This window comes from Mandrillus leucophaeus, unplaced genomic scaffold, assembly GCF_000951045.1.
Source record: "Mandrillus leucophaeus isolate KB7577 unplaced genomic scaffold, Mleu.le_1.0 Scaffold23, whole genome shotgun sequence".
NCBI lineage: Eukaryota > Metazoa > Chordata > Mammalia > Primates > Cercopithecidae > Mandrillus > Mandrillus leucophaeus.
The window spans coordinates 2,674,184-2,698,574 of NW_012102365.1; the positions used below are offsets into that span (position 1 = coordinate 2,674,184).

At 41.3% G+C, this 24,391-nt stretch overlaps 1 protein-coding gene across 5 annotated transcripts in view; it reads right to left on the reverse strand.

Moving 5' to 3' along the window:
• Nucleotides 1-24,391, reverse strand: part of EYA3 (EYA transcriptional coactivator and phosphatase 3) — a 130,010-nt gene that overhangs the window by 5,839 nt on the left and 99,780 nt on the right. For 4 of the 5 annotated variants that reach the window (XM_011981716.1, XM_011981720.1, XM_011981719.1 and 1 more), the window contains 6 exons: nt 22,834-22,923; nt 20,192-20,250; nt 16,301-16,461; nt 12,592-12,706; nt 11,435-11,556; nt 1,890-1,990 (listed from right to left, as the gene is read on the reverse strand). In XM_011981716.1, the coding sequence (XP_011837106.1) occupies nt 1,890-1,990; nt 11,435-11,556; nt 12,592-12,706; nt 16,301-16,461; nt 20,192-20,250; nt 22,834-22,923 (648 nt within the window). Of the gene's footprint in view, nt 1-806; nt 924-1,889; nt 1,991-11,434; nt 11,557-12,591; nt 12,707-16,300; nt 16,462-20,191; nt 20,251-22,833; nt 22,924-24,391 lie in introns of those variants that run through there. The other variant, XM_011981718.1, reaches the window with a different exon arrangement.

Consider the following 24,391-nt stretch of genomic DNA (forward strand, 5'->3'; position numbering starts at 1 on the left):
AAAAAAAGAATGCCAGCCTAGTATATGAAGGTAGAGAAATTTTTGCTCAGTAGAAGGGGGAACACCCTAACAGTTTGGTTGACCCCTCAGTGGAACAGGCTACTGGGAACCAATGCCCTCATCCTTGGGCATATTCAAGCAAGGACTAGAGAGACTTCTGTCAGAAAGGCTGCAGAAAAGATCCTTCACAGAGTATAGCTTGAACTGGATAAAGTGGTAAGGCATTTTCCAGTTGGTATATACTTTTTTTGTTTGTTTTTTTGAGACAAGAGTCTTGCTCTGCTGCCGAGGCTGGAGTGCAGTGGCGCAATCTCGGCTCACTGCAACCTCCGCCTTCAGGGTTCAAGCAATTCTCATGCCTCAGCCTCCCGAGTAGCTGGGATTACAGGAATGCACCACCATGCCCGGCTAACTTTTATATTTTTAGTAGAGACGGGATTTCATCATGTTGGCCAGGCTAGTTTCTAACTCCTGACCTCAGGTGATTTGCCTGCCTCGGCCTCCCCAAGTGTTAGGATTATCGGCGTGAGCCACTGTGCCCAGCCACAATGGTGTATTCTATTGTAGATGATTCTAGACATTGTCAGAGTTACCAACTCTGCTGATGACTTGAGTTGTTCTTTCTCTCCCCCATACCCTTCTTCAGACCAGGAAACACTGATGCGTATACCCACTAGTGTCTTTCCCAAAGAGGGCAACAAGAAGCACATTAGAATTAAAGCTTCATAACATATGTGAAAAAATAAGGATCCCTGAATTGCTACATAAAGTAGCAAGCGGAAACATGAGATAATAATGCCGACTGATTACCAATCTCATACTTTATTACAGTTGCTAAGATTTCTACTTAACTGGATGAAGAGTATCAGGGCAGTTGGTTCTAGCTGGCAACCCAATGCCTCCAGGTCTAAGAAATAGAGTTGCTGGAAGAAAATAAATTGGGGTAGGGAGGGAAAGAACTTCTACAGATCCATTTAGCAGATGAGGACAATTGTTCAAAGTCACATAGCTGATACACAGATGGGATTTTAGGTTCTATAGCCAAGACTCTTTCATCTACTGTTTCGTATATCAAGAAGGGGTGACCTGGGTTGGGCGTGGTGGCTCAAGGCTGTAATCCCAGCACTCTGGGAGGCCGAGGCAGGTGGATCACAAAGTCAGGAGTTCGAGACTAGCCTGGCCAATATGGGAAACTCCGTCTCTACTAAAAATACAAAAATTAGTTGGGCACGGTGGCAGGTGCCTATAGTCCCAGCTACTTGGGAGGCTGAGGAAGGAGAATTGCTTGAATCCAGGAGGCGGAGTTGCAGTGAGCCGAGGTCATGCCACTGCACTCCAGCCTGGGCGACAGAGTGAGACTCCGTCTCAAAAAAAGAAAATAAATAAATAAATAAATAAGGGGTGACCTGAAGTTGGGACCTGTATAGTGATGGGGTTAACATCAGAGCAATCTTTCCAGGGCTCAAAGGCAGGAAAGACATTCTCTACAGAAAGAGCTATTGGTTGTACTGTCTGAGAACTTGAATAATGGAAAAGAAAGAAAGATTAGCCTTTTTGCAGTCAAGTCTGATGCTTGAGAAGGCACTGTCTTTGAAGATGGAAGATGGGGCACATCTCAGGTTGAATGATGGGATCCCTGTAGAACGGCTTAAAGATTTTAAGATTCTTGAGTGACAGGGAGGAAAAGGAAGGGATGGATCTAAAACTTAAAAGGAAAAACTCCATCTGGAGAAAAAAAAGACCCTCTTTTTCTTTAAAGAAAAATGGGAGAGGAAGAAAGAGAAGATACTATAAATGCATAATAGATTGCTAAGATTTTGTAGTTTTTCTCATTTTTTCTAATTACTTGATGTACAACCACATAGACTATTTTTCTTTACCATGGTTACCTGTTTGGCTGCAATTTCTTCATCTCGTCCATCTCCAATCACTACATATGTGACTTTCTTTCCAAACCTTGACACAATCCTCTCAAAGCAGCTCTCCTTACCTGATGAGAAAAAGAAATTTCCTGTTAGAATACTCTTTTCAAAACCAAAGAAGAGGGCTGCTGCTAGGTTCACCTGCCTGTGCTTAGGTGGACTAAATGACAGCCCACGTAGTTTGCTTTCTGGGGAGTAGGGATGGGAGCTAGAGATCCAGTAGACCCTCTACCCAAAGAATGTGAAGTTGTGCCATTAAAACAACTTGGCCAGGCACGGTGGCTCAATGCCTGTAATCCCAGCACTTTGGGAAACCGAGGCAGGTGGATCACCTGAGGTCGGGAATTTGAGACCAGCCTGACCAACATGGAGAAACCATGTCTCTACTAAAAAACAAAATTAGCTGGGCGTGGTGGTACATGCCTGTAATCCCAGCTACTCAGGAGGCTGAGGCAGGAGAATCGCTTGAACCTGGGAGGCGGAGGTTGCAGTGGGCCAAGATCGCACCATTGCACTCCAGCCTGGGCAACAACAGTGAAACTCTGTCTCAACAAAACAAAACAAAACAAAACTTATTTTAACCTTCACATTGAGGGTGAAGTCCGTAAGATCTTAGTGGGAGGGAATTTCTATAAATGGGAGGGATTCATAGGTTTAGTAACTTGCCCCTAGATCACAAACAAGCAAGTAGCTAGAAGTTGGGGCCCCTGACTCCAAATCTAGGCTCTGATCATTGTACCATAATGAATGAATGATTTGAGGTGAAATGTTTTAGGGTAGAAAAGAGAAATGAAAACACAAGGCTCTGATTTCTTGTCAGAAACAATAACAAACAAAAAGCCATTTCCTTCCAATTCTTCATTTCCCAGAAACAGTCCTGTGTAGGGGCCTTATGTCTTTCAGTGAGAGAAGAGCCCCAGAATAGAATTGAGAACAGTGACCAATAAATATGGCAGCAACATTTGTCATATCTGGAACCTCCTTACTTACTACACCTTGTAGTTGTAACCAAGATATTGCATCACTGAAAATGACCTTGGGAAATGGGTGATTTAAATCCATTTCTCAGAACTGCAGACGGTTTTGAGAAACATGGCAGTGTTGTATCAAAACTCAAATCCCATCTGCAATCAACAACTAAAACATGCACAGATCATACTGCTGTGGGAAAGATACTTTATTTGTATAAATAAAAGGAAGTTATATCCCTTGCTCTTTTTATCTCCTGCTTCTGCCACCTTCTTCAGTTAAGCAAGGTCCTAACTTTGGCATTCTTCTTCATCCTGCTCTATCAACCTTCTTGTTCCTTCCCCTTGCCCAATACAGTGACTTAGCACCAGGGTTCCTGTGTAAATAAGATAAAAGCTGCCTCTTCCTCAAGACACTTGACTGCCATCTGCTGGAAAATCATTATAATATATAAATACACAAATCTAAGATAACATAATTGGCCAGAACTTATATTTTCATACTCAGAAGTCCTACTTGGCACAGGAGAAGTCATGCAGATATATAACTGCAAATTTCTGACATCCTTACCCCAGTGGCACTTCAAAATAGATGGACTAGTCAACTGGATAAGATACTAGTCTACTCTGGGCTCAGCTGGCCACTTATAATACAAGGCTTGGCTTAGGCGCACTCGGGTCTCTCTTAGTGCTAACATTTTACATAGCATTCTCTTGCCTTACATTCATATGAGGGATTCAATCAATGTTTGCTGAGTAAATTCATATTAATCTCACAAATGATTCAGTAGAGGACTGTAGTACAGGTCTTATGCCTCAATTCAGTTCAAACATTAAACCGTTCAACTAATAATAAATTCTTACTATGTTCAAGGTGTTGAAGAGTTCTTTAATTCCATTTCACCCATTACAGCTTTACAAACTAAGCCAACCTCCACCAGATGCACAGTCTACTATGATCTGTCTGCAGCAAAAAAACTCTTTTAAGTGAGTCAGATTTGACTTTCTTGTAAGACTCAACAAAGGCAGTAACTCATATTTTGAGGGTAAGAACACAGACATTTTCATTGTCCTGGCATGCAATGATCCAGGATGAAACATACTCTGTAATGTCTCCTTTAAAAGGATTAAGAGGCCAAGAGAGTTATTAACAGCTCAAAGTAAAGCAGCAGCTCCATGAAAACAGGACTCACTCCAATACAGTTGGTAAAATACTTCCATTTATACTCTCAAAACAATTCTGAATACGAGCTTTCCTGTTCAGGAGGATGAGGCCAATGACTAATCAGTTAACCAAATGTCAAGCAATCGAAGCTGGTGAACTGTAAGATCAGCCAAGTCTTTGGAGAATATTAGTCCCTGGGTTGTCTCTATTAAAATATTTCTGGCCATGGGCAGTGGCTCATGTCTACAATCCCAGCACTTTAGGAGGCCTAAGGCAGGAGGATCACTTGAGCACAGGAGTTTGAGATTAGCTTGGGCAACACAGTGGGATCTTTTCCCTATAAAAAATTAAAAAATTAGCTGGGTATGGTGGTGAAGCACGCCGGAAGTCCTGGCTACTCAGGAGGCTGATGTGGGTAGATCGCTTGAGCATGGGAAGGTTAAGGTTGCAATGGGCTATGATCGTGCCACTGCACTCCAGCCTAGGTACCAGAGTGAGACCCTGTCTCAAGAAAATCCCCCAAAACAAAAAAAAACTTCTGACATTTTCAAAAATTATTTTGAGAGTTCTCTTTAATGTCCCCAAATCACAGAATGGCCATTAAGAGAACCATATTTTGCTATCATTTCAGAGGAAGTGAAAAAGTATTTCTTCTCCTTGCTCCCATTTCACAGTTCTGTGAAGAAAAGCCTCAAGCCTTGGTAACTGTGGTTACCATGGCACCAGATCCCACTGCAACCTTGCAAATTAGCTCTGGATGAACTGAGACTGAGGAAAATCACCAAATAAGCACACTTACTGACAGAGGGAATGAGATCATTTACATAAGCCTGATGAGCCTGCGGGTGCCAGGTCTCAATACAATAAGCACTACAGAAAATCTATCTTTCAGATGTGGGAGACTCAGTGAGGGCTCTGGGTTCCTATGATATACATAATGCAACCCGCAGCAGTAACAATATCTGAAGGGAGCTCTCATATATGTTCCCTTCCACCCAATCCCTAGGAAATGAAGTAATTCAACCATACAAAAAAGCATGGAGAATTACCAGCCTTGACAACAAAGTGAGACCCCATTTCTACAAAAAACAGGAAAAGTTAGGCATGGTGGTGTGCACCTATAGTCCCAAGCTACTTGAAAGGCTGAGGTGGGAAGGTTGCTTGAGCCAGGGAGGTCGAGGCTGTAGTGAGTTGTGATCACTGAACTCTAGCCTGGTGAGACCCTGTCTCAAAAAAAAAAGAAAAAAATGCCTACCACCAATGAAGCTTTGTAAAATCTTAACACTTCATAGTTGCTGTATTTATTTACTTATTTATGAGACAAAATCTTGCTATGTCATTCAGGCTGAAGTACAGTGGCACAATCATAGCTCACTGCAGTCTCAAACTTGTGGGCTGAAGTGCTCCTCCCACCTTAGTCTCCAGAGTACCTAGGATTGTAGGTACAAGCCATCACACCTGGCTAATTTTTTTTTTTTTTTTTGTTGAGACAGAGTCTTGCTCTGTTGCCCAGGCTGGAGTGCAGTGGCGTGATCTTGGCTCACTGCAACATCCGCCTCCCAGGCGCAAGCGATTCTCGTGCCTCAGCCTCCCAAGTAGCCGGGACTACAGGTGCCCCCTACCATGCCCAGCTGATTTTAGTAGAGACTGGGTTTCACCACATTGCCCAGGGTGGTCTTGACCTCCTGAGCTCAGGCAATCCGCCCGCCTCAGCCTCCCAAAGTGCTAGGATTACAGGCGTGAGCCACGGCTCCTGGCCACACCTGGCTAATTAAAAAATTTTTTTTGTAGAGATGGGGTCTATGTTGTCCAGGCTGGTCTCAAACTCCTGGTCTCTAGTGATTCTCCCACCTCAGCTACTCAAAGCCCTGGGATTACAGGTGTGAGCCACTCCACCTGACCCTTATAGTTGCTTTAGATTAAAAAAAAAAAAATTAAGACATTACAGAACTTCTCAAATACCCCTAAAATGTAAATATTTTAAATCTTTATATAAATATTACATACTGTCCATTTATCTGTCTACAATGTTTTTTGTTCATCAGTTTTTCTTTTTTTTTGAGACAGAGTCTTGCTCTGTTGTCCAGGCTGGAGTGCAATGGTATGATCTCGGCTCACTATCATCTCTGCCTCCTGGGTTCAAGCGATTCTCCTGCCTCAAGCGCCCGAGGAGCTGGGATAACAGGCGCACACCACCACACCCAGCTAATTTTTGTATTTTTTTTTTTTTTTTGAGACGGAGTCTCGCTCTGTTGCCCAGGCTAGAGTGCAGTGGCCAGATCCAGCTCACTGCAAGCTCCGCCTCCCGGGTTCACACCATTCTCCTGCCTCAGCCTCCCGAGTAGCTGGGACTACAGGCGCCCGCCACCTCGCCCGGCTAGCTTTTTGTGTTTTTTTTTTTAGTAGACACGGGGTTTCACCGTGTTAGCCAGGATGGTCTCGATCTCCTGACCTCGTGATCCGCCCGTCTTGGCCTCCCAAAGTGCTGGGATTACAGGCGTGAGCCACCGCGCCCGGCCTAATTTTTGTATTTTTAGCAGAGATGAGGTTTCACTATGTTGGCCAGGAAGGTGATCCACCCACCTTGGTCTCCCAAAGTGCCGGGATTACAGGCGTGAGCCACCGCACCCAGCCTACTGTTTTTCATATTAATCCTTATGAGTATATGTAATTTTACTTCATCCACTTTTAACTGCAATATAGCATTCTGTTGTTTGATTATATGTATCAATTTTCTGTTCATGGACACATTTACAGACCAGTTATTTTCTATTATGAATAAGGGTGCATCAAAAAAATCCTTGTACATGTCTCCTTGTGCATGTGAGAATTACTCAAAGGTAGAGGTTAGCAAACTTTTTCCATAAAGAGTAAAACAGTATATAGTATATATTTCAGGCTTTGCAGGCCCTATGGTCCCTGTTGCAACTATTCAGCTCTGCTACTATAGTGTGAAAGCAGCTGTATAAAAAAGTGGGCATGGTTCCAATAAAAACTTACACAAACAGCCAGAGGGTAGGATTTAGCCCATGGACTGTAATTTGCAGACCCCTGTTCTAAAGTGTGTGTATATATATATATATATATAAATATATATATATAAAGTGGAATTGCATGATCAAAGGGTTATATACACCTCAAACTTCATTAGACATTAACGTTCTCCAAAGCAGGTTATATCCATTTTCAATTCCATTTGCAGAGTCAGAGTTCCCATTACATTGTTAGATTTTTTTTGTCTATCTGATGGCTGGAAAATGTACCATATTTAAATTTGCATCTTCTTAATTTGCATTTCCTTAATTTGTGAGGTTAAGGACTTATTCATATATTTACTGACAGTTTTGTTTCCCTTTTCGGCAAACTGGTTGTTTCAAGGTTTTTGCCTATTTTTCTATATTCAAAATTGTCTCTTGCTTACTGATTTGCAGGAGTTCTTTGTAGATTCTGCATTCTTTTTCTTTTTTTTTCTTTTGAGATGGAGTTTTGCTCTTGGTGCCCAGGCTGGAGTGCAATGGTGCAATCTTGCTTGGCTCACTGTAACCTCGGCCTCCCGAGTTCAAGCGATTCTCCTGCCTCAGCCTCCCCAGTAGCTGGGATTACAGGCATGTGCCACCACGCTCAGCTAATTTTGTATTTTTACTAGAGATGGGTTTTCACCATGTTGGTCAGGCTGGTCTTGAACTCCTCACCTCAGGTGATCCACCCACCTTAGCCTCCCAAAGTGCTGGGATTACAGGTGTGAGCCACTGAGCCCGGCAGGAGTTCTTTATAGACTCTGTATTCTAACTGCCAATTAAATGTGTTGTAAATACCTTCTCCCAAAACGTGGCTTGTCTGGTTACCTTTTTTCAAGAGACAAGGTCTCCTTTTGTTGCCCAGGCTAAAGTGCAGTGCAGTGGCACAGTCACAGCTCACTGCGGCCTCCTTGAACTCTTGGGTTCAAGTGATCCTCCTGCCTTAGCCTCTTGAGTAGCTGGGATTATAGGTACTCGCCACCACACCTGGCTAATTTTTATTTTTGTAGAGATGGGGCCTCACTATGTTACCCAGGATGGTCTTGAACTCCTGGCCTAAAGTGATGCCTTAGCCTCCCAAAGTGCTGGAATTAAAGGCATGAGTCACTGTGCCCAGTTTGTCACTTTATGTTATATTTAACGTATGTAAAAATAAAAGTTCCATGTAATCAATGATCTTTTTTTTTTTTTTTTGGCTTTTTATACTATCTTTTGATTCTTAAAAGAGGTCCATCCTCACCTTAAGATCATACAGATACTCTTCTATATTTTCTTCTAAAAATTAAAAAACTTACCTTTCATGGTAAGTTTTTAATCTACCTGTAATTTATTTTTGCATATAATGTAAAGAAGGAAAACAATTCTGCCTTATTTTTCTATATAGATAATCCAATTATCGTAGCATCACTGATTGAAGGTAAATTCCATGAGGACAGAGAATTTTTGTCACTGCTGTATTCCTACTGCCTTGGCGTTGCCTAGCACACAATAGGCACCATTATTATTTTTTCTCATCTAGTGGATCGTTTCCATTTGCATATAAAATAGATATAATTTCTCTTATGAATCTTATAAATCCTCTGAAGTCCATATACCTCTAGAGCCACTACTTCATTTTTTTGTTCTTCTCCAAACAAACCTCCTCTAAAGAGTTGTATAAAAGTTCCCTTCTCCAACTCTCTTTCCATTCTCTCGCATTTACGAATACGTTAGTAAAAATATTAGAACAGGTCGAATAAAAATATTGTTATACCAGTTCTATAAAATTTCAATTCTCTTAAACTACTTCCAATTAGGGTTTAATCCTGGTCACTCCCCTAATCAAACTGCATGTCAAAGCTATTAATGACCTTCATGTAGCTAAAAATAATCTTCAATTCAATTCTCAAGTCTTTTTTTTTTTTTTTTTTTTTTGAGACAGGGTCTCACTCTGCTGCCCAGGCTGGAGAACAGTGGCGTAATCACGGCTCACTGCAGCTTTGACCACCTGGGCTCAAGCAATTGTCCCACCTCAGCCTCCCAAGTAGCTGGGACTACAGACATGCTCCACCACTCCCAGCTAATTAAAAAACAAACGAACAAACAAAACAACAACTATGTAGCCTAGGCTGGTCTTGAACCCCTGGGCTCAAGAAATCCTTCTGCCTCAGCCTCTCAAAGTGCTGGGATTACAGGCGTGAACCACTGTACCTGGCCCTTGGGTCTCATTTGACCCATCAACAACATTAGAATGAGTCGATCAGTCTTCCTTCATTCTTTCAAGACACGATTCTTCTCATTCTCCTCCTGCCTGCCCAGGCGGGAGTGCAGTAGCGTGATCTCGGCTCACTGCAACCTCCACCTCCCAGGCTCAAGCAATTTTCCTGCCTCAGCCTCCCAAGTAGGTGGGATTACAGGCTCACACCACCATGCCTGGCTAATTTTGTATTTCTGGTAGAGACAGCGTTTCACCATTGTGGCCAGGCTGCTCTTGAACTCCTGACCTCAAGTGATCCACCTGCCTCAGCCTCCCAAAGTGCTGGCATTACAGGTATGAGCCACTGCACCTGGCGTCTCTTAACAATTATTATTATTATTATTATTTTGAGATGGAGTCTCACTTCATCACCCACGCTGGAGTGCAGTGGTGCGATCTCGGCTCACTGCAACCTCCGCCTCCCAGGTTCAAGGGATTCTCCTGCCTCAGCCTCCTGAGTAGCTAGGACTACAGGCATGTGCCACCACACCCAGCTAATTTTTTGTATTTTTAGTAGAGATGGGGTTTCACTGTGTTAGCCAGGAAGGTCTCGATCTCCTGACCTCGTGATTCACCTGCCTCAGCCTCCCAAAGTGCTGGGATTACAGGTGTGAGCCACTGCACCTGGCCTCTTAACAATTTTTAAGTGTAAAGTTCCGTCATGTTAACTATTGTATAACAGATGTCTGGAATGTTTTCATTTTGCATGACTGCAACTCTACATCTGTTGAACAACTCCCATTTCCCTTCCCCTCCAGCCTCTGGCAGTTATCATTCTACTTTCAGTTCTATGCATGTGATTACTTTACAAGTCTCATATAAATGTAATCACATAGTATTTGTCTTTTTGTGATTGTCTTATTTCACTTTTAGCATGTCTTCAAGGTTCATCCATGATGCTGCCTGTGACAGAATTTCCTTCCTTTTTAAGGTCAAATAATATTTCACTGTATGTGTATACCACAGTTTGTTTATCCATTCATCCACATTTGACATTTGATGTGCTTCTAAGCTCTGAACTATTGTGAATAATGCTGTTATAAACATGAGTGTGCAGATATCTCTTTGACACCCTGCTTTTGGATATTTGGATATATTTCAAGAATCTGAGACCCAATTCTTTTAGATATTTACCCAGAAGATTACCCTGGCTGACCTCAAACTCCTGGGCTCAAGTGAACCTCATGCCTCAGCCTCCCAAATACCTGGGACTACAGGTATGCACCACTGTGTCTATCAACAGTTGCATCATTTTACAATCTTACCAACAGTGCACAAAGGTTCCAATTTCTCCACATCCTTGTCAATACCTTTTATTTATTTATTTAGAGACGAAGTCTCACTCTGTCACCCAGGCTGGAGTGTGGTGGCGCAATCTCGGCTTACTGCAAGCTCCGCCTCCTGAGTAGCTGGGACTACAGGCGCCTGACACCACGCCCAGCTAATTTTTTGGTCAATATCTGTTATTTTATTTAAGACATAGGGTCTCATTCTGTCAGCCAGGTTATAGCACAGTGGCAAGATCACATAGCTCACTGCAGCATTGAACTTCTGGCTCAAGTGACCCCCCCACCTTAACCTTCCAAGTAGTTAGGACTACAGCTGCGTGTCACCACGCCCAGCTAATTAAAAAAAACTTTTTTTGTAGAGACAGAGGTCTGCCATATGGCTGAGGCTGGTGTTGAACTCCTGGCCTCAAGTGATCCTCCCGCCTCAGCCTCCCAAAGTGGTGGTAATACAGGTATGATTCATCTTGCCTGGCCACCATTTTTAGGTATACAGTTTAGGGCTTGCTTTTTAATCTAGTGCTTTTTCTACTATACTACATACTCTCTGTGAAAAAGAGAAATTTGAAATGAGGCAAAAATAGATTTCTAAGCTAGATACTATGTTCTTTCAAATATTATCAAAGAGCCTGCTTATGTAACTTACTACCTATGAGAACTTGAGCAAGCTATATAACTACTAAGCCTCAATTGCATTACCGAAAATATTAGAAGACTGTTGTGAGGATTATAGGTATTACATATAAAGTGTCTAACAGAGGGGCTAGAAAATAATAGGTGCATCATGAGTAGAAAGTTTTATTGCAAGGTCAGTAACAAGAAACAGCATAGAAACCATACCAATTTTGGTAGCACTATAGATGTTCTCAATAGGAAATATTTCTCCTAGTCCATATAGGAGAACCTTGGCCAGGGCTGGAACCAGCTGGGTGGTAGTAATCAGAACATTCACACAATTCTTTCTAGAAGGGAGTAAAAGGGAAAAGAAAAGGTGAAACTAAACCAACCTGGGAGCAAGAATTCATATGTGCCAACTCTTTAGAATTTAATTATTAAAAATTAACCTTAAAGGACCTGGTATGATACTGTTCAGAGCCAATGTTCAGCTACTACTCATTATTTCATGTTCATTTACTTTCTATACTAAAGGGCAGAGGTTCTACTCATTTTTGTCTCTTAGTGGACGCAGAGCAGCAACTTAGTTAATTCTTGCCTTATTTCCCCTCTAACCATTCTAGTCACAAATACTTGTTGAAAAATACCACCAACCCATGTCACTGATGTCGTATTTTAGAAAACAAAAAGTTCTGAGCTGTACTCTTTCATCTTAATGCAAGTCAGTCCATGAGATATGATTTGTGTTTGCTTTGTTCTTTATACAATAGCAACACAGATTGCAGAATACACATTAATTTTACAAGTCCTTTACCTTCACCAGATATCCACTCCTTGGTGTCAGTTTTACTGTTTACTACATTGTGGATCTGGAATTCCTGCTTTGAGGGAGGGAGCAATAGGGTATTGGTGCAGACACAGACTGGTGCATTTATTTCCCAGTCTAAGCTTCATGTTGAAATCTCCTTAATCTGCTTAATGTACCCTTTTTCTTTTGAATCTTGCCTTCTTGAGTGGGTTTGGATACACTTCTTGGAGCTTCCTGTACCTAGGATATTCATAATACATCTCCTCCATGTATTCTTTGACGTCACCAGGCCCAAATTCCAGACTAGAGATTATGGGTTACTGAAGTTTTAATTTCTTGAGCAAAAAGTAAGGAGAAAGAAAAAGGATTTCATATATAAATATTCTCTTAAAACTAGAAGGTGTGCTGTTAACATAAAATGACCTTGCTTCCCACCTAACACAAATACTTCCCTACATCATTTAAACTCCTCTTTACCCCATCTCAAACCCTGTTTTAGAGAATGGCTCATCCTGAACTGGAGTAAAAGAATATGTCTCTGAGAGGATGAGACCTAAAAGAACCATTTCCATACCTGGATTGGATGAGAAGTAAGGACTTTAATGCAGTTCCTAACCAGGAATCTGTTAAAACTTCAATTTCTGCTCTTAATCTCTGCAGTGCTTCCTTCCTCTGGGGACTGAGGAGGCCTTTAGGAATAAAAGCAAACACATTTATCATTTGACAACATACATTTGCTGATACTGAGAAAGCAACTTCTCAATTCAATTTAAAAAGTGTGAGTCACTGAAATACTCTACTGAGTTTATATATATACATATATATATACACACACACACACACACACACATATATATTTTTTTCCCATGAACACATGTGCTTTATTGAATTCCACTGTAGACAGGCGAATATAAACTGCTGTATATAGGGATGGGGTCAAGAGGGCAGGACCAACAGCCCCAGGATGCAGGGTCATCAGTGGAGTACATGGGCTCTACTACTGGCCTTGGAGGTCCTTTATCTTCTGAGAAATTGCTTGGAAGATTATCACTGAGCTAGTGGTGAAAAGCATGAGTGCAATGACCACAGGGATGTTGAGGAACAGGGTACAGATGTTCAAGCACTTAGTGGTGGAAGCACAGGTCTGGGCCCTAGTCACGTCACCCATCATCTTCCTGTCCCTAGACTTCATGCAGTACGCTAATGCTATGAAGCCCATGAAGCACCAGTTCATGAAGAGCATTTTGAACAGGGTTCTGGCATGGAGATCTCACTGCGGATGTGGATCACAGAGGACATCGAGGGAGCAGAGCTATGGGGTGCCCCCAGCATGGCAACCTCGTGTTTCTCCTTGAACATCTCCTAATTTGGCGGGAGGCCAGTGTTGGCGTGAGTGAACAAGGATTTGGAAGTGTGGTTCTTGGTGTCAAGACAAGACCAGTTGCCTTTTTTGTTTGAGATGGAGTCTTGTTCTGTTGCCCCGGCTGGAGTGCAGTGGTGCAATCTCAGCTTACTGCAACCTCTGCCTCCTGGGTTCAAGCAATTCTCTGCCTCAGCCTCCTAAGTAGCTGGGATTATAGGCAGCTGCCACCACGCCCAGCTAATTTTTGTATTTTTAGTAGAAACAGGGTTTCATCATCTTGGCCAGGCTGGTCTTAAACTCCTGACCTCATGATCCACCCGCCTTGGCCTTCCAAACTGCTGGGATTACAGGTGTGAGCCACTGTGCCCGGCATTTTTTTTTTTTTTTTTTTTTTAATTTCTCTTCTTGGAGAAACCTTAGAGTAGTGCTACTCAGAATGCCATTTTTACTTTCTTTATCAGAGTGTTTTGGGGATGTTCAGGCAAAAATAAATTTTTAAAGAAGTGTTGTTACAGGGACACAATAACAACAATAAAATCAGCTGACAGAAATAAGAAGATTCTGGTGCAAGCTCCTTCTTTCATCACCAACCAATAGCATATCTTTGGCAGACTGGTGGACCACATTTTGAATTGCACTGCTTAGAATATGACATCAAGGACCAAAGTGTGAAAAATTAGTGTTACAGCTAGAAGAGTCCTCAGCATTTCTAATCTCTCTGTAAAGAAACCAAACCCAACGAAAAAAAGGGCCCTAAGATTACACAGTAAGTTCGTAGCTTTTGGTCTTAAGAAGTCTTTCCATTACTCCACACAACTTCTATGGTGACTACATGTCCGCTTGCTTCAGAACATGTTGACATGAAATTCCAGGTTGAATAACTAATTCTCTGTACTGTACTTCTGAAACAACTCCAACTGATAACACTAAAACACTGCCCAAGACTACATATCTAAGCACAAAAGAGAACTCATATGAATGGGAGCCTGCTCTCAGACACTTCAGTTAAAATATTCAAACAGTAAATCTGGATCTGAATTTTCTATAGTGAAGGTTAAAAAAAAAAAAATCCTGTATTCTATTAGTAATACTCCATAAAAGCAGATGGCATTTTTGTGAGGAGGAGAACTGGAGTATAATTTGTTTTCAGATTGATGGTTCCAAAATGCAAGTCTAGAATTAGACGACTGTCTTAACATTTTAGATAAAATGACAACAAAACCAGTACCTATATATGATACACTCAACTAATACATGATGTGACACTTTCATCAATTCATATTGGTACAAAACATACAGCTGGCCATTAATTTTAATCTGTTCTCCAAAGTAGGCTCAGAGGATTCTCACACAGGGTTACATCACTTTGTTCAGGAAACCAGGTCCAGGCATTGGGCAGGAAAAAATAAGAGACTCAGGCTGAATATGGAAACTAACAAAAGAAAGGCTAATGTTTGCGAGAAAGAAAGTGCAAAAAGACTTGGAGTTGCCAAAATAAGAAATACTGGCTTTGAATCATGAGAAAAAATAAGCAATAAAAAAGGGAACCTGAAAAAAGTAATTAGATTCCTAAAGTCTGGAAGCCCATGATTTTTATCTGGTATTAGAGAGCTGTTAACTGAAATGAACCAAATTGATCTTTAAAGTCTTGTCCCTACTTTCTGCACCATATTGTAAGGCAGCATATTATAGTACAAGGGCTCTTGACCTTGAGTAAAATACCTCTAGTCTAGCAGTCCTCAACCTTTTCAGCACTAGGGACCAGTTTCGTAGAGGACAATTTTTCCATGGACCCAGGTGGGGGGCAGGGGGTTTCAAGATGAAATTGTTCCATCTCAGATAATCAGGCATTAGATTTTCATAAGGAACATGCAACTAGATCCCTTGCATGTACAGCTCACAATTAAGATTTGTACTTCTATGAGAATCTAATGCCACCACTGATCTGACAGGAGGCCGAACTCAGGCAGTAATACTCACTTGCCAGCCCGCTTACCTCCTGCTATGTGGCTGTGTGGCCTGGTTACCAACAGGTGGCTGACCAGTACCAGTCTGAGGCCTGGGAACTGGGGAACCCTGCTCTAGGCAGTCTATGTAATCTCTGAATCTTCGAGCGACATTTTGTATGTATGTATATCTTTGAGGGTGATGGTTTACAGTTTTAAATATTTTCTCAAAAGGGTACCTCACTAAAAAAGGAGCTGCATGAAAGTACACTGGACCAAAAAGTTAGGGAATGTGAATTTCAAACATGGTATGGTTACAAATCTGCAATGTGACCATGAATAAGCTGCCCCCACTACCCCTATGATGGACATCACTTTTCTCAACTGCAAAATGAGGAATTTAGATTAGACTTCTGTCTCTTTTAATTCAAACAATCTATGATTAATTAATTCTAAATAATAGAATTTTAGGCATAGTGGCATCTGGCATTTGAAATATTTCTGGTCAGAAAGAATTTCCAAGATCCTTCAAATCACAACACATTGATATTGCCAACCTACAATCCTGGACCTAGATTTCCATCCGCGAAAAGTTACTAGCTAGTTCTATTTGACTTGTCCTGATAGTTACATAAACCAGCCCAAAAAAAAATGTGGCACCCTATTACCTAGCATTGACAGTAGTTGTGATACATGCCATCAAACATAATCTACAGAACACGTTTCCTTTAAAAAGGCATTTGTCCAAAGAGAACAAGAGAACTTTCCAAAATTATGCTTAGAGAAGCCCGTTAGAAATACAGAGCTTCCTCCCAAAAAGTTTCAACCAAACCTCTATTTTTTTAAATACAGAGTTTAACATGTTACTGTGGTATAATTTATAAGCAGTTATGGGGAATCTAAGGAATCCCTGGAAAGGAAAGGAAGAAACCAGGAAGAAACAGAGAATCAGACTGGTTAGATGCCACACTTACCACCCACGTTGCTTTTATGCTTATCATAGATTTCTCTCACTTTCCGGTAGCGGAAAGCTAGTTTCCTCATCCAGTCCACACCTCCCTGAACACCCACAGAGGAACCATGGCTGCCACTACCTCCTGAGCCACTGAAACCATCTGTTGAGAAACTGTAGTTGCTGCAAGGAGAGAAGACAATAAAAATTAAAATTTATACAGCATAAAGTTTTTGTTTTGAGTGCTATTTGGTTGGGTTCTTGGTATCTTATAAATAAGGCCAATGGCTTTAAGGATCTTCTTCCTTGGTCTCTGTCAGAGTCTATCTTTCATTAGTTCTCTATCTCACACTTATTACTTTTATCAAAGAAAGGACTGAAATGAGAGAGGGAAGGAAAGGTAGAAACAATTCAAGCACCAGCATTCCTTAGAGGTTGACTTGGGATAAGGCATCTTTTTCACTAATGACAGAAAATAACCACACAGTGAAAAAAGCAGAATATAAAATTTTGTGAGTACACATACACACACAGTGATGGCAACTATGTAAAAAGGAGAAACATGAAAAAATAATGAAAGCAAATAGTCTAAAATGCTAACAAGGGTAAGATAATGGTAGATACTTTCTCAAGTGATCTGCTGGCTGGTTTATGTTCATAGGTCACTGTGGTAGCTTCAAAATATATCCACAAATTATCTGATATTCCTCTCTTCTAATTCTGCTCCCCTTGGGTATGGACTATACTTAGAATATAAATAGAATGTGATAAAAGTGAGTGTTAGGCTTCAGAGACTAGGTTTTTTCTGCTCTCTCTTGGAGCACTTGCTCTGGAAGAAGCCAGCTGTCACGTGAGAACATTCAAGCAGCCCCATGGAGAGGCACGTGTAATGAGGAACTAAAGCCTTCTGTCATCAGCCACATGTCAGAGATTGGAAGCACATTCTGCAGCTCTAGTTAAGCTTTCAGATGATTAGAGTTCGAGCCAACATCTTGATTTCAACCCCAGAAACTCTAATTGAGAATTACCTCTGGGGCTGAATGTGGTAGCTCACGCATGTAATCCCAGGCTTTGGGAGGCTGAGGTGGGTGGATCACCTAAGGTCAGGAGTTCCAGACCAGCCTGGCCAACATGGTGAAACCCTGTCTCTACTAAAAATACAAAAATTAGCTGGGTGTGGTGGCGCATGCCCGTAGTCCCAGCTACTCGGGAGACTGAGGAAGGAGAATCACTTGAGATTGGAAGGCAGAGGTTGCAGTGAGCCAAGATCGCACCACTGCACTCCAGCCTGGGGCGGGGAGGGAGGGGGTAAGAACTACCCCTGGCCAGATGCAGTGGTTGATGCCTGTAATTCCCAACTATTTGGGAGGCTGAAATGGGAGGATTGCTTGAGGCCAGGAGTTTGAGACTGGCCTGGGCAACATAGCAAGATCTCATCTCTAAGAAAAATTGTTTTTAATTAGTCGGGTATGGTAGCATGTACCTGTTGTCCTAGCTACTTAGGAAGCTGAAGTGAGAGGAACACTTGAGCCCAGGAGGCTACTGTGAACTATGATCGCACCATGGCACCTTAGCCTGGGCAACAGAGCAGGCCCCGTTTCTTTGGGAAAAAAAAAAAAAAAAAAAAGAACCACTTCTGTACACTTAAAAAATGACAAAGATGGTAAATTCCATATGTATATTTTACCTTTACAAAATAAAATTTGTAAAAATAAATTAATAATAGATTTTCTAGATTTAAAATCCTTTAATTTAAGTAGGCTGAGTGTGGTGGCTCATGCCTGTAATCCCAGCACTTTGGGAGGCCAAGGAGGGGGCATCACTTGGGTCCAGGAGTTCGAGACTGGCCTGGGCAACACAGGGAGACTCTGTCTTTAAAAAAAAAAATGGAAAAATTATCTGGGTGTGGTGGCATGTGCCTGTGGGCCCAGCTACTCAGAAGGCTGGGGTGGGAGAATCACTTGAGCCTGGGAGGTTGAGGCTACGGCAAGCTATGATCACAACACTGTACTCCAGAGCCTGGGTGCCAGAGCAAGACCCTATCTTAAAAGGAAAAAAAATTTAAAAAAAGAAATTGAGTACAAGCCGGGTGTGGTGGCTCACACCTGTAATCCCAGCACTTTGAGGGGCTGAGGTGGGTGGATTGCTTAAGCTCAGGAGTTTGAGACAAGTGTGGGCAACATGGCACTCATCTCAAGAAAAATACAAAAAATTAGCCAGGAGTGGTGGTATGTGCCTATCATCCCAGCTATTTTGGGGGCTAAGGTTGGAGGATCGCTTGAGGGAGGCGGGGACAGTGGTTACAATGAGCCGAGATGGTGCCATTGCACTCTAGCCAAAAATAAAAAAAGAAATTGTGTAAAGAGTAATAAAATTAACAAAATAAAATTAAAAATGTTAAGTATTTTTTTAAAAAGAAAAAACTAGCTAGGTCACTTTTAAGTTCCTCACCTACAGAAGCTGTGAGAGGATAAATGTTTCATTGTTTGTTTGTTTTTCAAGATGGAGTCTCACTCTGTCGTCCAGGCTGGAGTGCAGTGGCATGATCTCGACTCACTGCAACCTCTGCCTCACGGGTTCAAGCAATTTTCCTGCGTCAGTCTCCCGAGTAGCTGGGACTACAGGCACATGCCACCACGCCCAGCTAATGTTTGTGTCTTTAATAGAGACAGGGTTTCGCCATGTTAGCCACATTGGTCTCAAACTCCTGACCTCAAGTGATCAGCCCGCCTTGGCCTCCTGAAGTGCTGGGATTACAGGCATGGGCCACTGCGGCTGGCCATTTAACTGTTTTAAGGTACTAAACTTTGGAGTAATTTGTTGCATAGCAACAGATAATACAATCATACAAACTAGGAAGGATTAATATTTCATAAGTAAAGATCTAAAAATGACTGAACAACTTGGTTCAATCAAAAGTTAAAATAGATCCCAATATGCTAAGAGTGAGATTCTGTGCTTAAGAAAATATAGCTGCTAAGATATGATAGGTTAGCCACACGTATAAGAGAAGAAAAAAACACAAAAAACTGGGATTCAGAGCAGAATATAAACTCTTCAGATCAGACCTTTCCCTGAAAAGAACAGTAAAGTGTCATAAGAATTATGCCCTCCATGACCATGTGCCAACACAACATGTACAACTGGATGCTGCACCTGAAAGTGAAACCTTCCAATATTCTCAGCTCTACCTGACTTGGTCCTTATTAAGGTGGTATGTCCAGTTCTGCTCCGCATTTGAGAACTCATGGATGGAACACTGAATTTTGGGGTAGTTACTGGGAAGAACATTTTACTTATAAAAAGGAATAAACATTAAAACAAACTAATATGAAAAGATGTGACAGGTTTTTTTCTTATAAGTCTTTAAGTTAGATAAATTTTCGGATCCTTCTTAGCTAAGGCTACTGGGTCAAAAGAAAGAGGAATGAGAAGCCTGAGCAAGCATTTTGCCACTGAGATCTCCTTGGTTTAGCTTTCACTATAATAAAATGTGGAAGACTGCCTTACAGAGATGAGGTCTCCCTATGTTGTCCAGGCTGGTCTTGAACTCTGGGACTCAAGTGATCCTCCCACTTCCAAGATGCTGCAATTGCTGCGTGAGCCACCGTGCCTGGCTTGCTACCCATTCTTTAAGGTTCTGCTCTAATGCTACTCCACTGAGCAGGCCTCTCCAATGTTGGCACCACCCACTCCCTATCCCCACCAGAATTCTTTCTTCTCGTGCTCCACAGCATTTTCTATTGTCACCTTCTCACACTGTACATCATGGTTAATTGTGTTTGTTTCTGTCTCCTAACAGGTTGTGAGCTCTTTCAGAGATATATTCTATTTATCTTTGTTTTCCTCCAAACCTAGACAAATCTTGCACATAACAAGTGTACTGGTGTCCAAGAATCATTATGTTTATCACCTCAAGTCTTGGCCATTGTCATCAGAAGCCACATCTTCCACATGTACCTGGTCACACTCCTGTTAAAAGACAAAACACACTACTTCAGTCCAGGGAGCAGGAGTGGTATTACCATCATGACATGCTATAAAAAGACTACATACAGTGTCAGGATAATGAAATGCCTTATGGAATCGCTTATGTGTGAGTGATCACTCTCATACCCCTTGCTGTCCAATTCCTTTAAGAACTGATTCACATCCCACAGTCTTCATGAATTCTATAACTATCCCATCCCTTATTTCTACTCCTATTTCAATATTTCATTTCTCCAACAGCTCATGGGAATAAGCACAAGCTCCCTTACACTTCAAATGTTCTTATGTGCTACACTAGACTGTAAGTCCTATTACAGTGCAGGTCTCTTGGGGCAGGAGCCACATCTCACATCTCCTTTGCATCTCTCTGATCTAGTCCAGTATCCTTATGTAGGTTGTGCCCAGTAAATTTTTATAGACAAAACAGATGCTGGTAGAGTGTGGTATCAAAACCGAGAATGACTGAAATTTCTAACTTCAAAGTCACGAGTTAGAAGAGGTCATCTAAGTCAATCTCCTCATGTTTTAAAAGTGAGGTGAAATTATTTTCTCAAAGTCATACAATTAGTGAGTGGTAGAAAGAGACTAGAAATAACCTAGGTGTTCTGCTTCTTTTCTTCCCCCTGCTTCTAATCCAAGGTTCTTTCCACCAAGCCCATTCTACTACTGACATAAAATGCCGCCCACTGTCTAATTGATGGATGTACTCCTCTGATACCACCTAGGGTACCTGCATCAGAATCCTCTGGGGAAGTTTTTTAAAAATGCATATTCTTGGGTCCATCCCAGACCTACTTGAATCAGAATTTCTGAGAGTGAAGTCCTAGAATCTCCACTTTTAAGAAGCTCCCCAGGTGATTCTTATGCCCCCTAAAGTTGAGAAGCACTGACCTGGGGGGCAGGAACACATTCAGGTCAAATTCTTCACAGAACTTTCAGTCCCTGAGTGAGGACTATGTCTAGAAAATCATTACAAATACAATTGGCAATAATTATTGGCATGTAGTAGGTTTTCAATAAATGTTTGCTGAATAAAAACTATGATGTCCTAATTTATCAACATATGAAGTTGAGGGAAGATTTAAGCATTATGGAGTTTAGACAAAAGTACTGGAACTTGGGGCACTATTAATTTATTGAAGAATTGTCTGTTGAGTAGAACAGACATTTATTTTAAAAGAGATGGGATTACTTTTGTTGGCTGGGTGCAGTGGCTCATGCCAGTAATCCCAGTACTTTGGGAGGCCAAGGTGGGAGGATCACTTGAGCTTAGGAGTTTGAGACCAGCCTGGGCAATACAGTGAAACCCCATCTCTATTACTAAAAAATAAAACAAAATAAAATAAAAAATAAAAATAAAAAAAGATTAAAAAAATGATTACTTTTCTTTTTCTTTCTCTTTTTTATTTTTAAAAAGACAGAGTCTCTCTCTGCTGCCCATGCTGGAGTGCGGTGGTGCAATCTTTGCTCACTGCAACCTTCGCCTCCTAGGTTCAAGCAATTCTCCTGCCTCAGCCTCTTAAGTAGCTGGGATTACAGGTGTGCGCCACCATGCCCGGCTAATTTTTGTATTTTTGGTAGAGACGGGGTTTCAGCATGGTGCCCAGGCTTGTCTTGAACTCCTGACCTCAAGTCATCTGTCTGCCTCAGCCTCCCAAAGTGTTGGGATTACAGGCGTGAGCCACAATGCCCAGCCTATAAAATCCTATATTATTTTACTTGAAAATTTTCACTCTTTTTAAAACTAGGTAAATATGTAGTACACAGCTCAAAATTCAAAGGACATGAAGTGAAACATGTGCTCCCTCCCACCTTTGTGTCCTAGCAACTCATCCCTCTCCATAGATGGTAATCACTGTTGGTAGTTTCCTGTGTAGGATGATTGCTTAACTGAGGCCCAGAATGAGAACATAACTTTCCCTATGTGAGATTCACATTCTGGTCTTCTGACTCCCTGTCCTGTGCTCCTTCCACTACACCATGTTCACCTCAAAGGGGAACTCAAATGTCAAAGCCAAAAAATTTCACCATGAAGCTCTTAGTGTTTCCTGGTTTTTCCGGCACGTAACTATAAAATTATTCTGAATATCAAGGTTAACCTATATATGAACAACAAACATGTATAAAATATGATGGGTTAGAGACAAATCAGGAGACTATCCTTTAAGAATGTAAAATGGAAGAAAAGTCAAAATATAATTGAGAGTACAAATAATCAAACTCACTTTATATATATTATTTAATATAGATTATTAAGTTAGAATATTGGTTTATATGTCAGTGTTTTGCCTGATGCGTTGGCCTTTCCCCTAGTACTAGATCACCTTCAAATAAACTAACAAAAATCAAATTTTTGAGCTAATAAAATTGAAGGTCAGAATCAAAACCGTGGTGACTCAACCACAAGTACTATTTCTCTAAGACTATGTATGTCTTAGTGGCCAGCTGGCCTCTCCATATCCACCCTATCTAACCACATATTTTCTAAATATAGTAAGTAAAAGTTCTAAATAGTTATTGAATAAAATGTCTCACTGAAGCACAGAAACAATTTAAAATACTTACCTCTAAGTCATTGAAAAATAGATGAGTATCAGCCACTTCAAAAATCATTTCTTCCATTGTTAAACCTGAGCCAATCACTACTGTTGGGTCCTAGAAGACAATAAGAAAAAATCAGCTTGACTTGGTAGTCACAGTCCTCGTTCTAATCTTCAAATTTCAAAATTATTTTAGGTCAAGGCCAAAACACATGAGTTCCCAACTGTGCTTCAAACTATCACTGATGCAATTTCATTCACAGTTATGAGAATCTACAATTGTAAAATAGAGAAGGTATGGACAGTTACAAATTTCAGGACCTTAGTTTCTAGAAATTAGTAGTTTCATAGAGATAAATGAGGACAGAAAATATGTTTTTTTTTTTTTTTGAGATGGAGTCTCGCTCTGTCACCCAGGCTGGAGTGCAGTGGCATGATCTGGGCTCACCGCAAGCTCTGCCTCCTGGGTTCACGCCATTCACCTGCCTCAGCCTCCTGAGTAGCTGGGACTATAGGTGCCCGCCACCATGCCCGGCTAGTTTTTGGTATTTTTAGTAGAGATGGGTTTCACCGTGTTAGCCAGGATGGTCTCGATCTCTTGACCTTGTGATCCGCCCGCCTGGGCCTCCCAAAGTGCTGGGATTACAGGCGTGAGCCACTGTACCCAGCCAGAAAATATGTTTTTAAAAAGACACAATGCTGGCTATGCAAGGCAGCTAGCTCACACCTGTGATCTCAACACTTTGGGAGGTTGAGGTGGGAAGACTGTTTAAGGCTAGGAGTTCTAGACTAGCTGGGGCAACAAAGCAAGACCCCCGTCTCCACAAAAAATAAAATTTGGCTGGGTACAGTGGCTCACGCCTATAATCCTAGCACTTTTGGAGTCCAAGGCAGGAGGACTGCTCAAGCTCAGGAGTTTGAGACTAGCCCCGGCAACATGGTGAAACCATGTCTCTATAAAAGTTAAAACAGAAACAGCTGGGCATGGTGGTGCACACCTGTAGTCCAAGGTACTTGGAAAGCTGAGGTGGGAGAATCACTTGAACCTAGGAAGCGGAGGATGCAGTAAGCTGAGATTGCACCACTGCACTCCAGCCTGGGTGACACAGTGAGACTCTGTCTCAAAATGTGTGTGTGTGTGCGCGTGTACTTATACACATATATATCACTGTATATATTTATATAAGATATATACATTATATATACACAGTGATACATAATTTATATAAATTACATCACTATATAAGTAAATACATTCACATATATGAATATACTTATTACATTATTATTTTAATATATATTTTATCTAATGATACATATAATACAAGATATATATATTGTATTTTCACATTCTGGTCTTCTGACTCCCAGTCCTGTGCTCTTCCCATTATATCTTCTTCACCTCAAAGGTGAACTTAAATGTCAAAGCCAAAAATTTCACCATGAAGCTTAGTGTTTGTTTATAATGTAAAAAAAAAAGTTTTTCATGTAATGATATTATGTGTATATGTAAATACATAAAATTTTTTTTGGCCGGGCACAGTGGCTCACACCTGTAATCCCAGCACTTTGGAAGGCCAAGG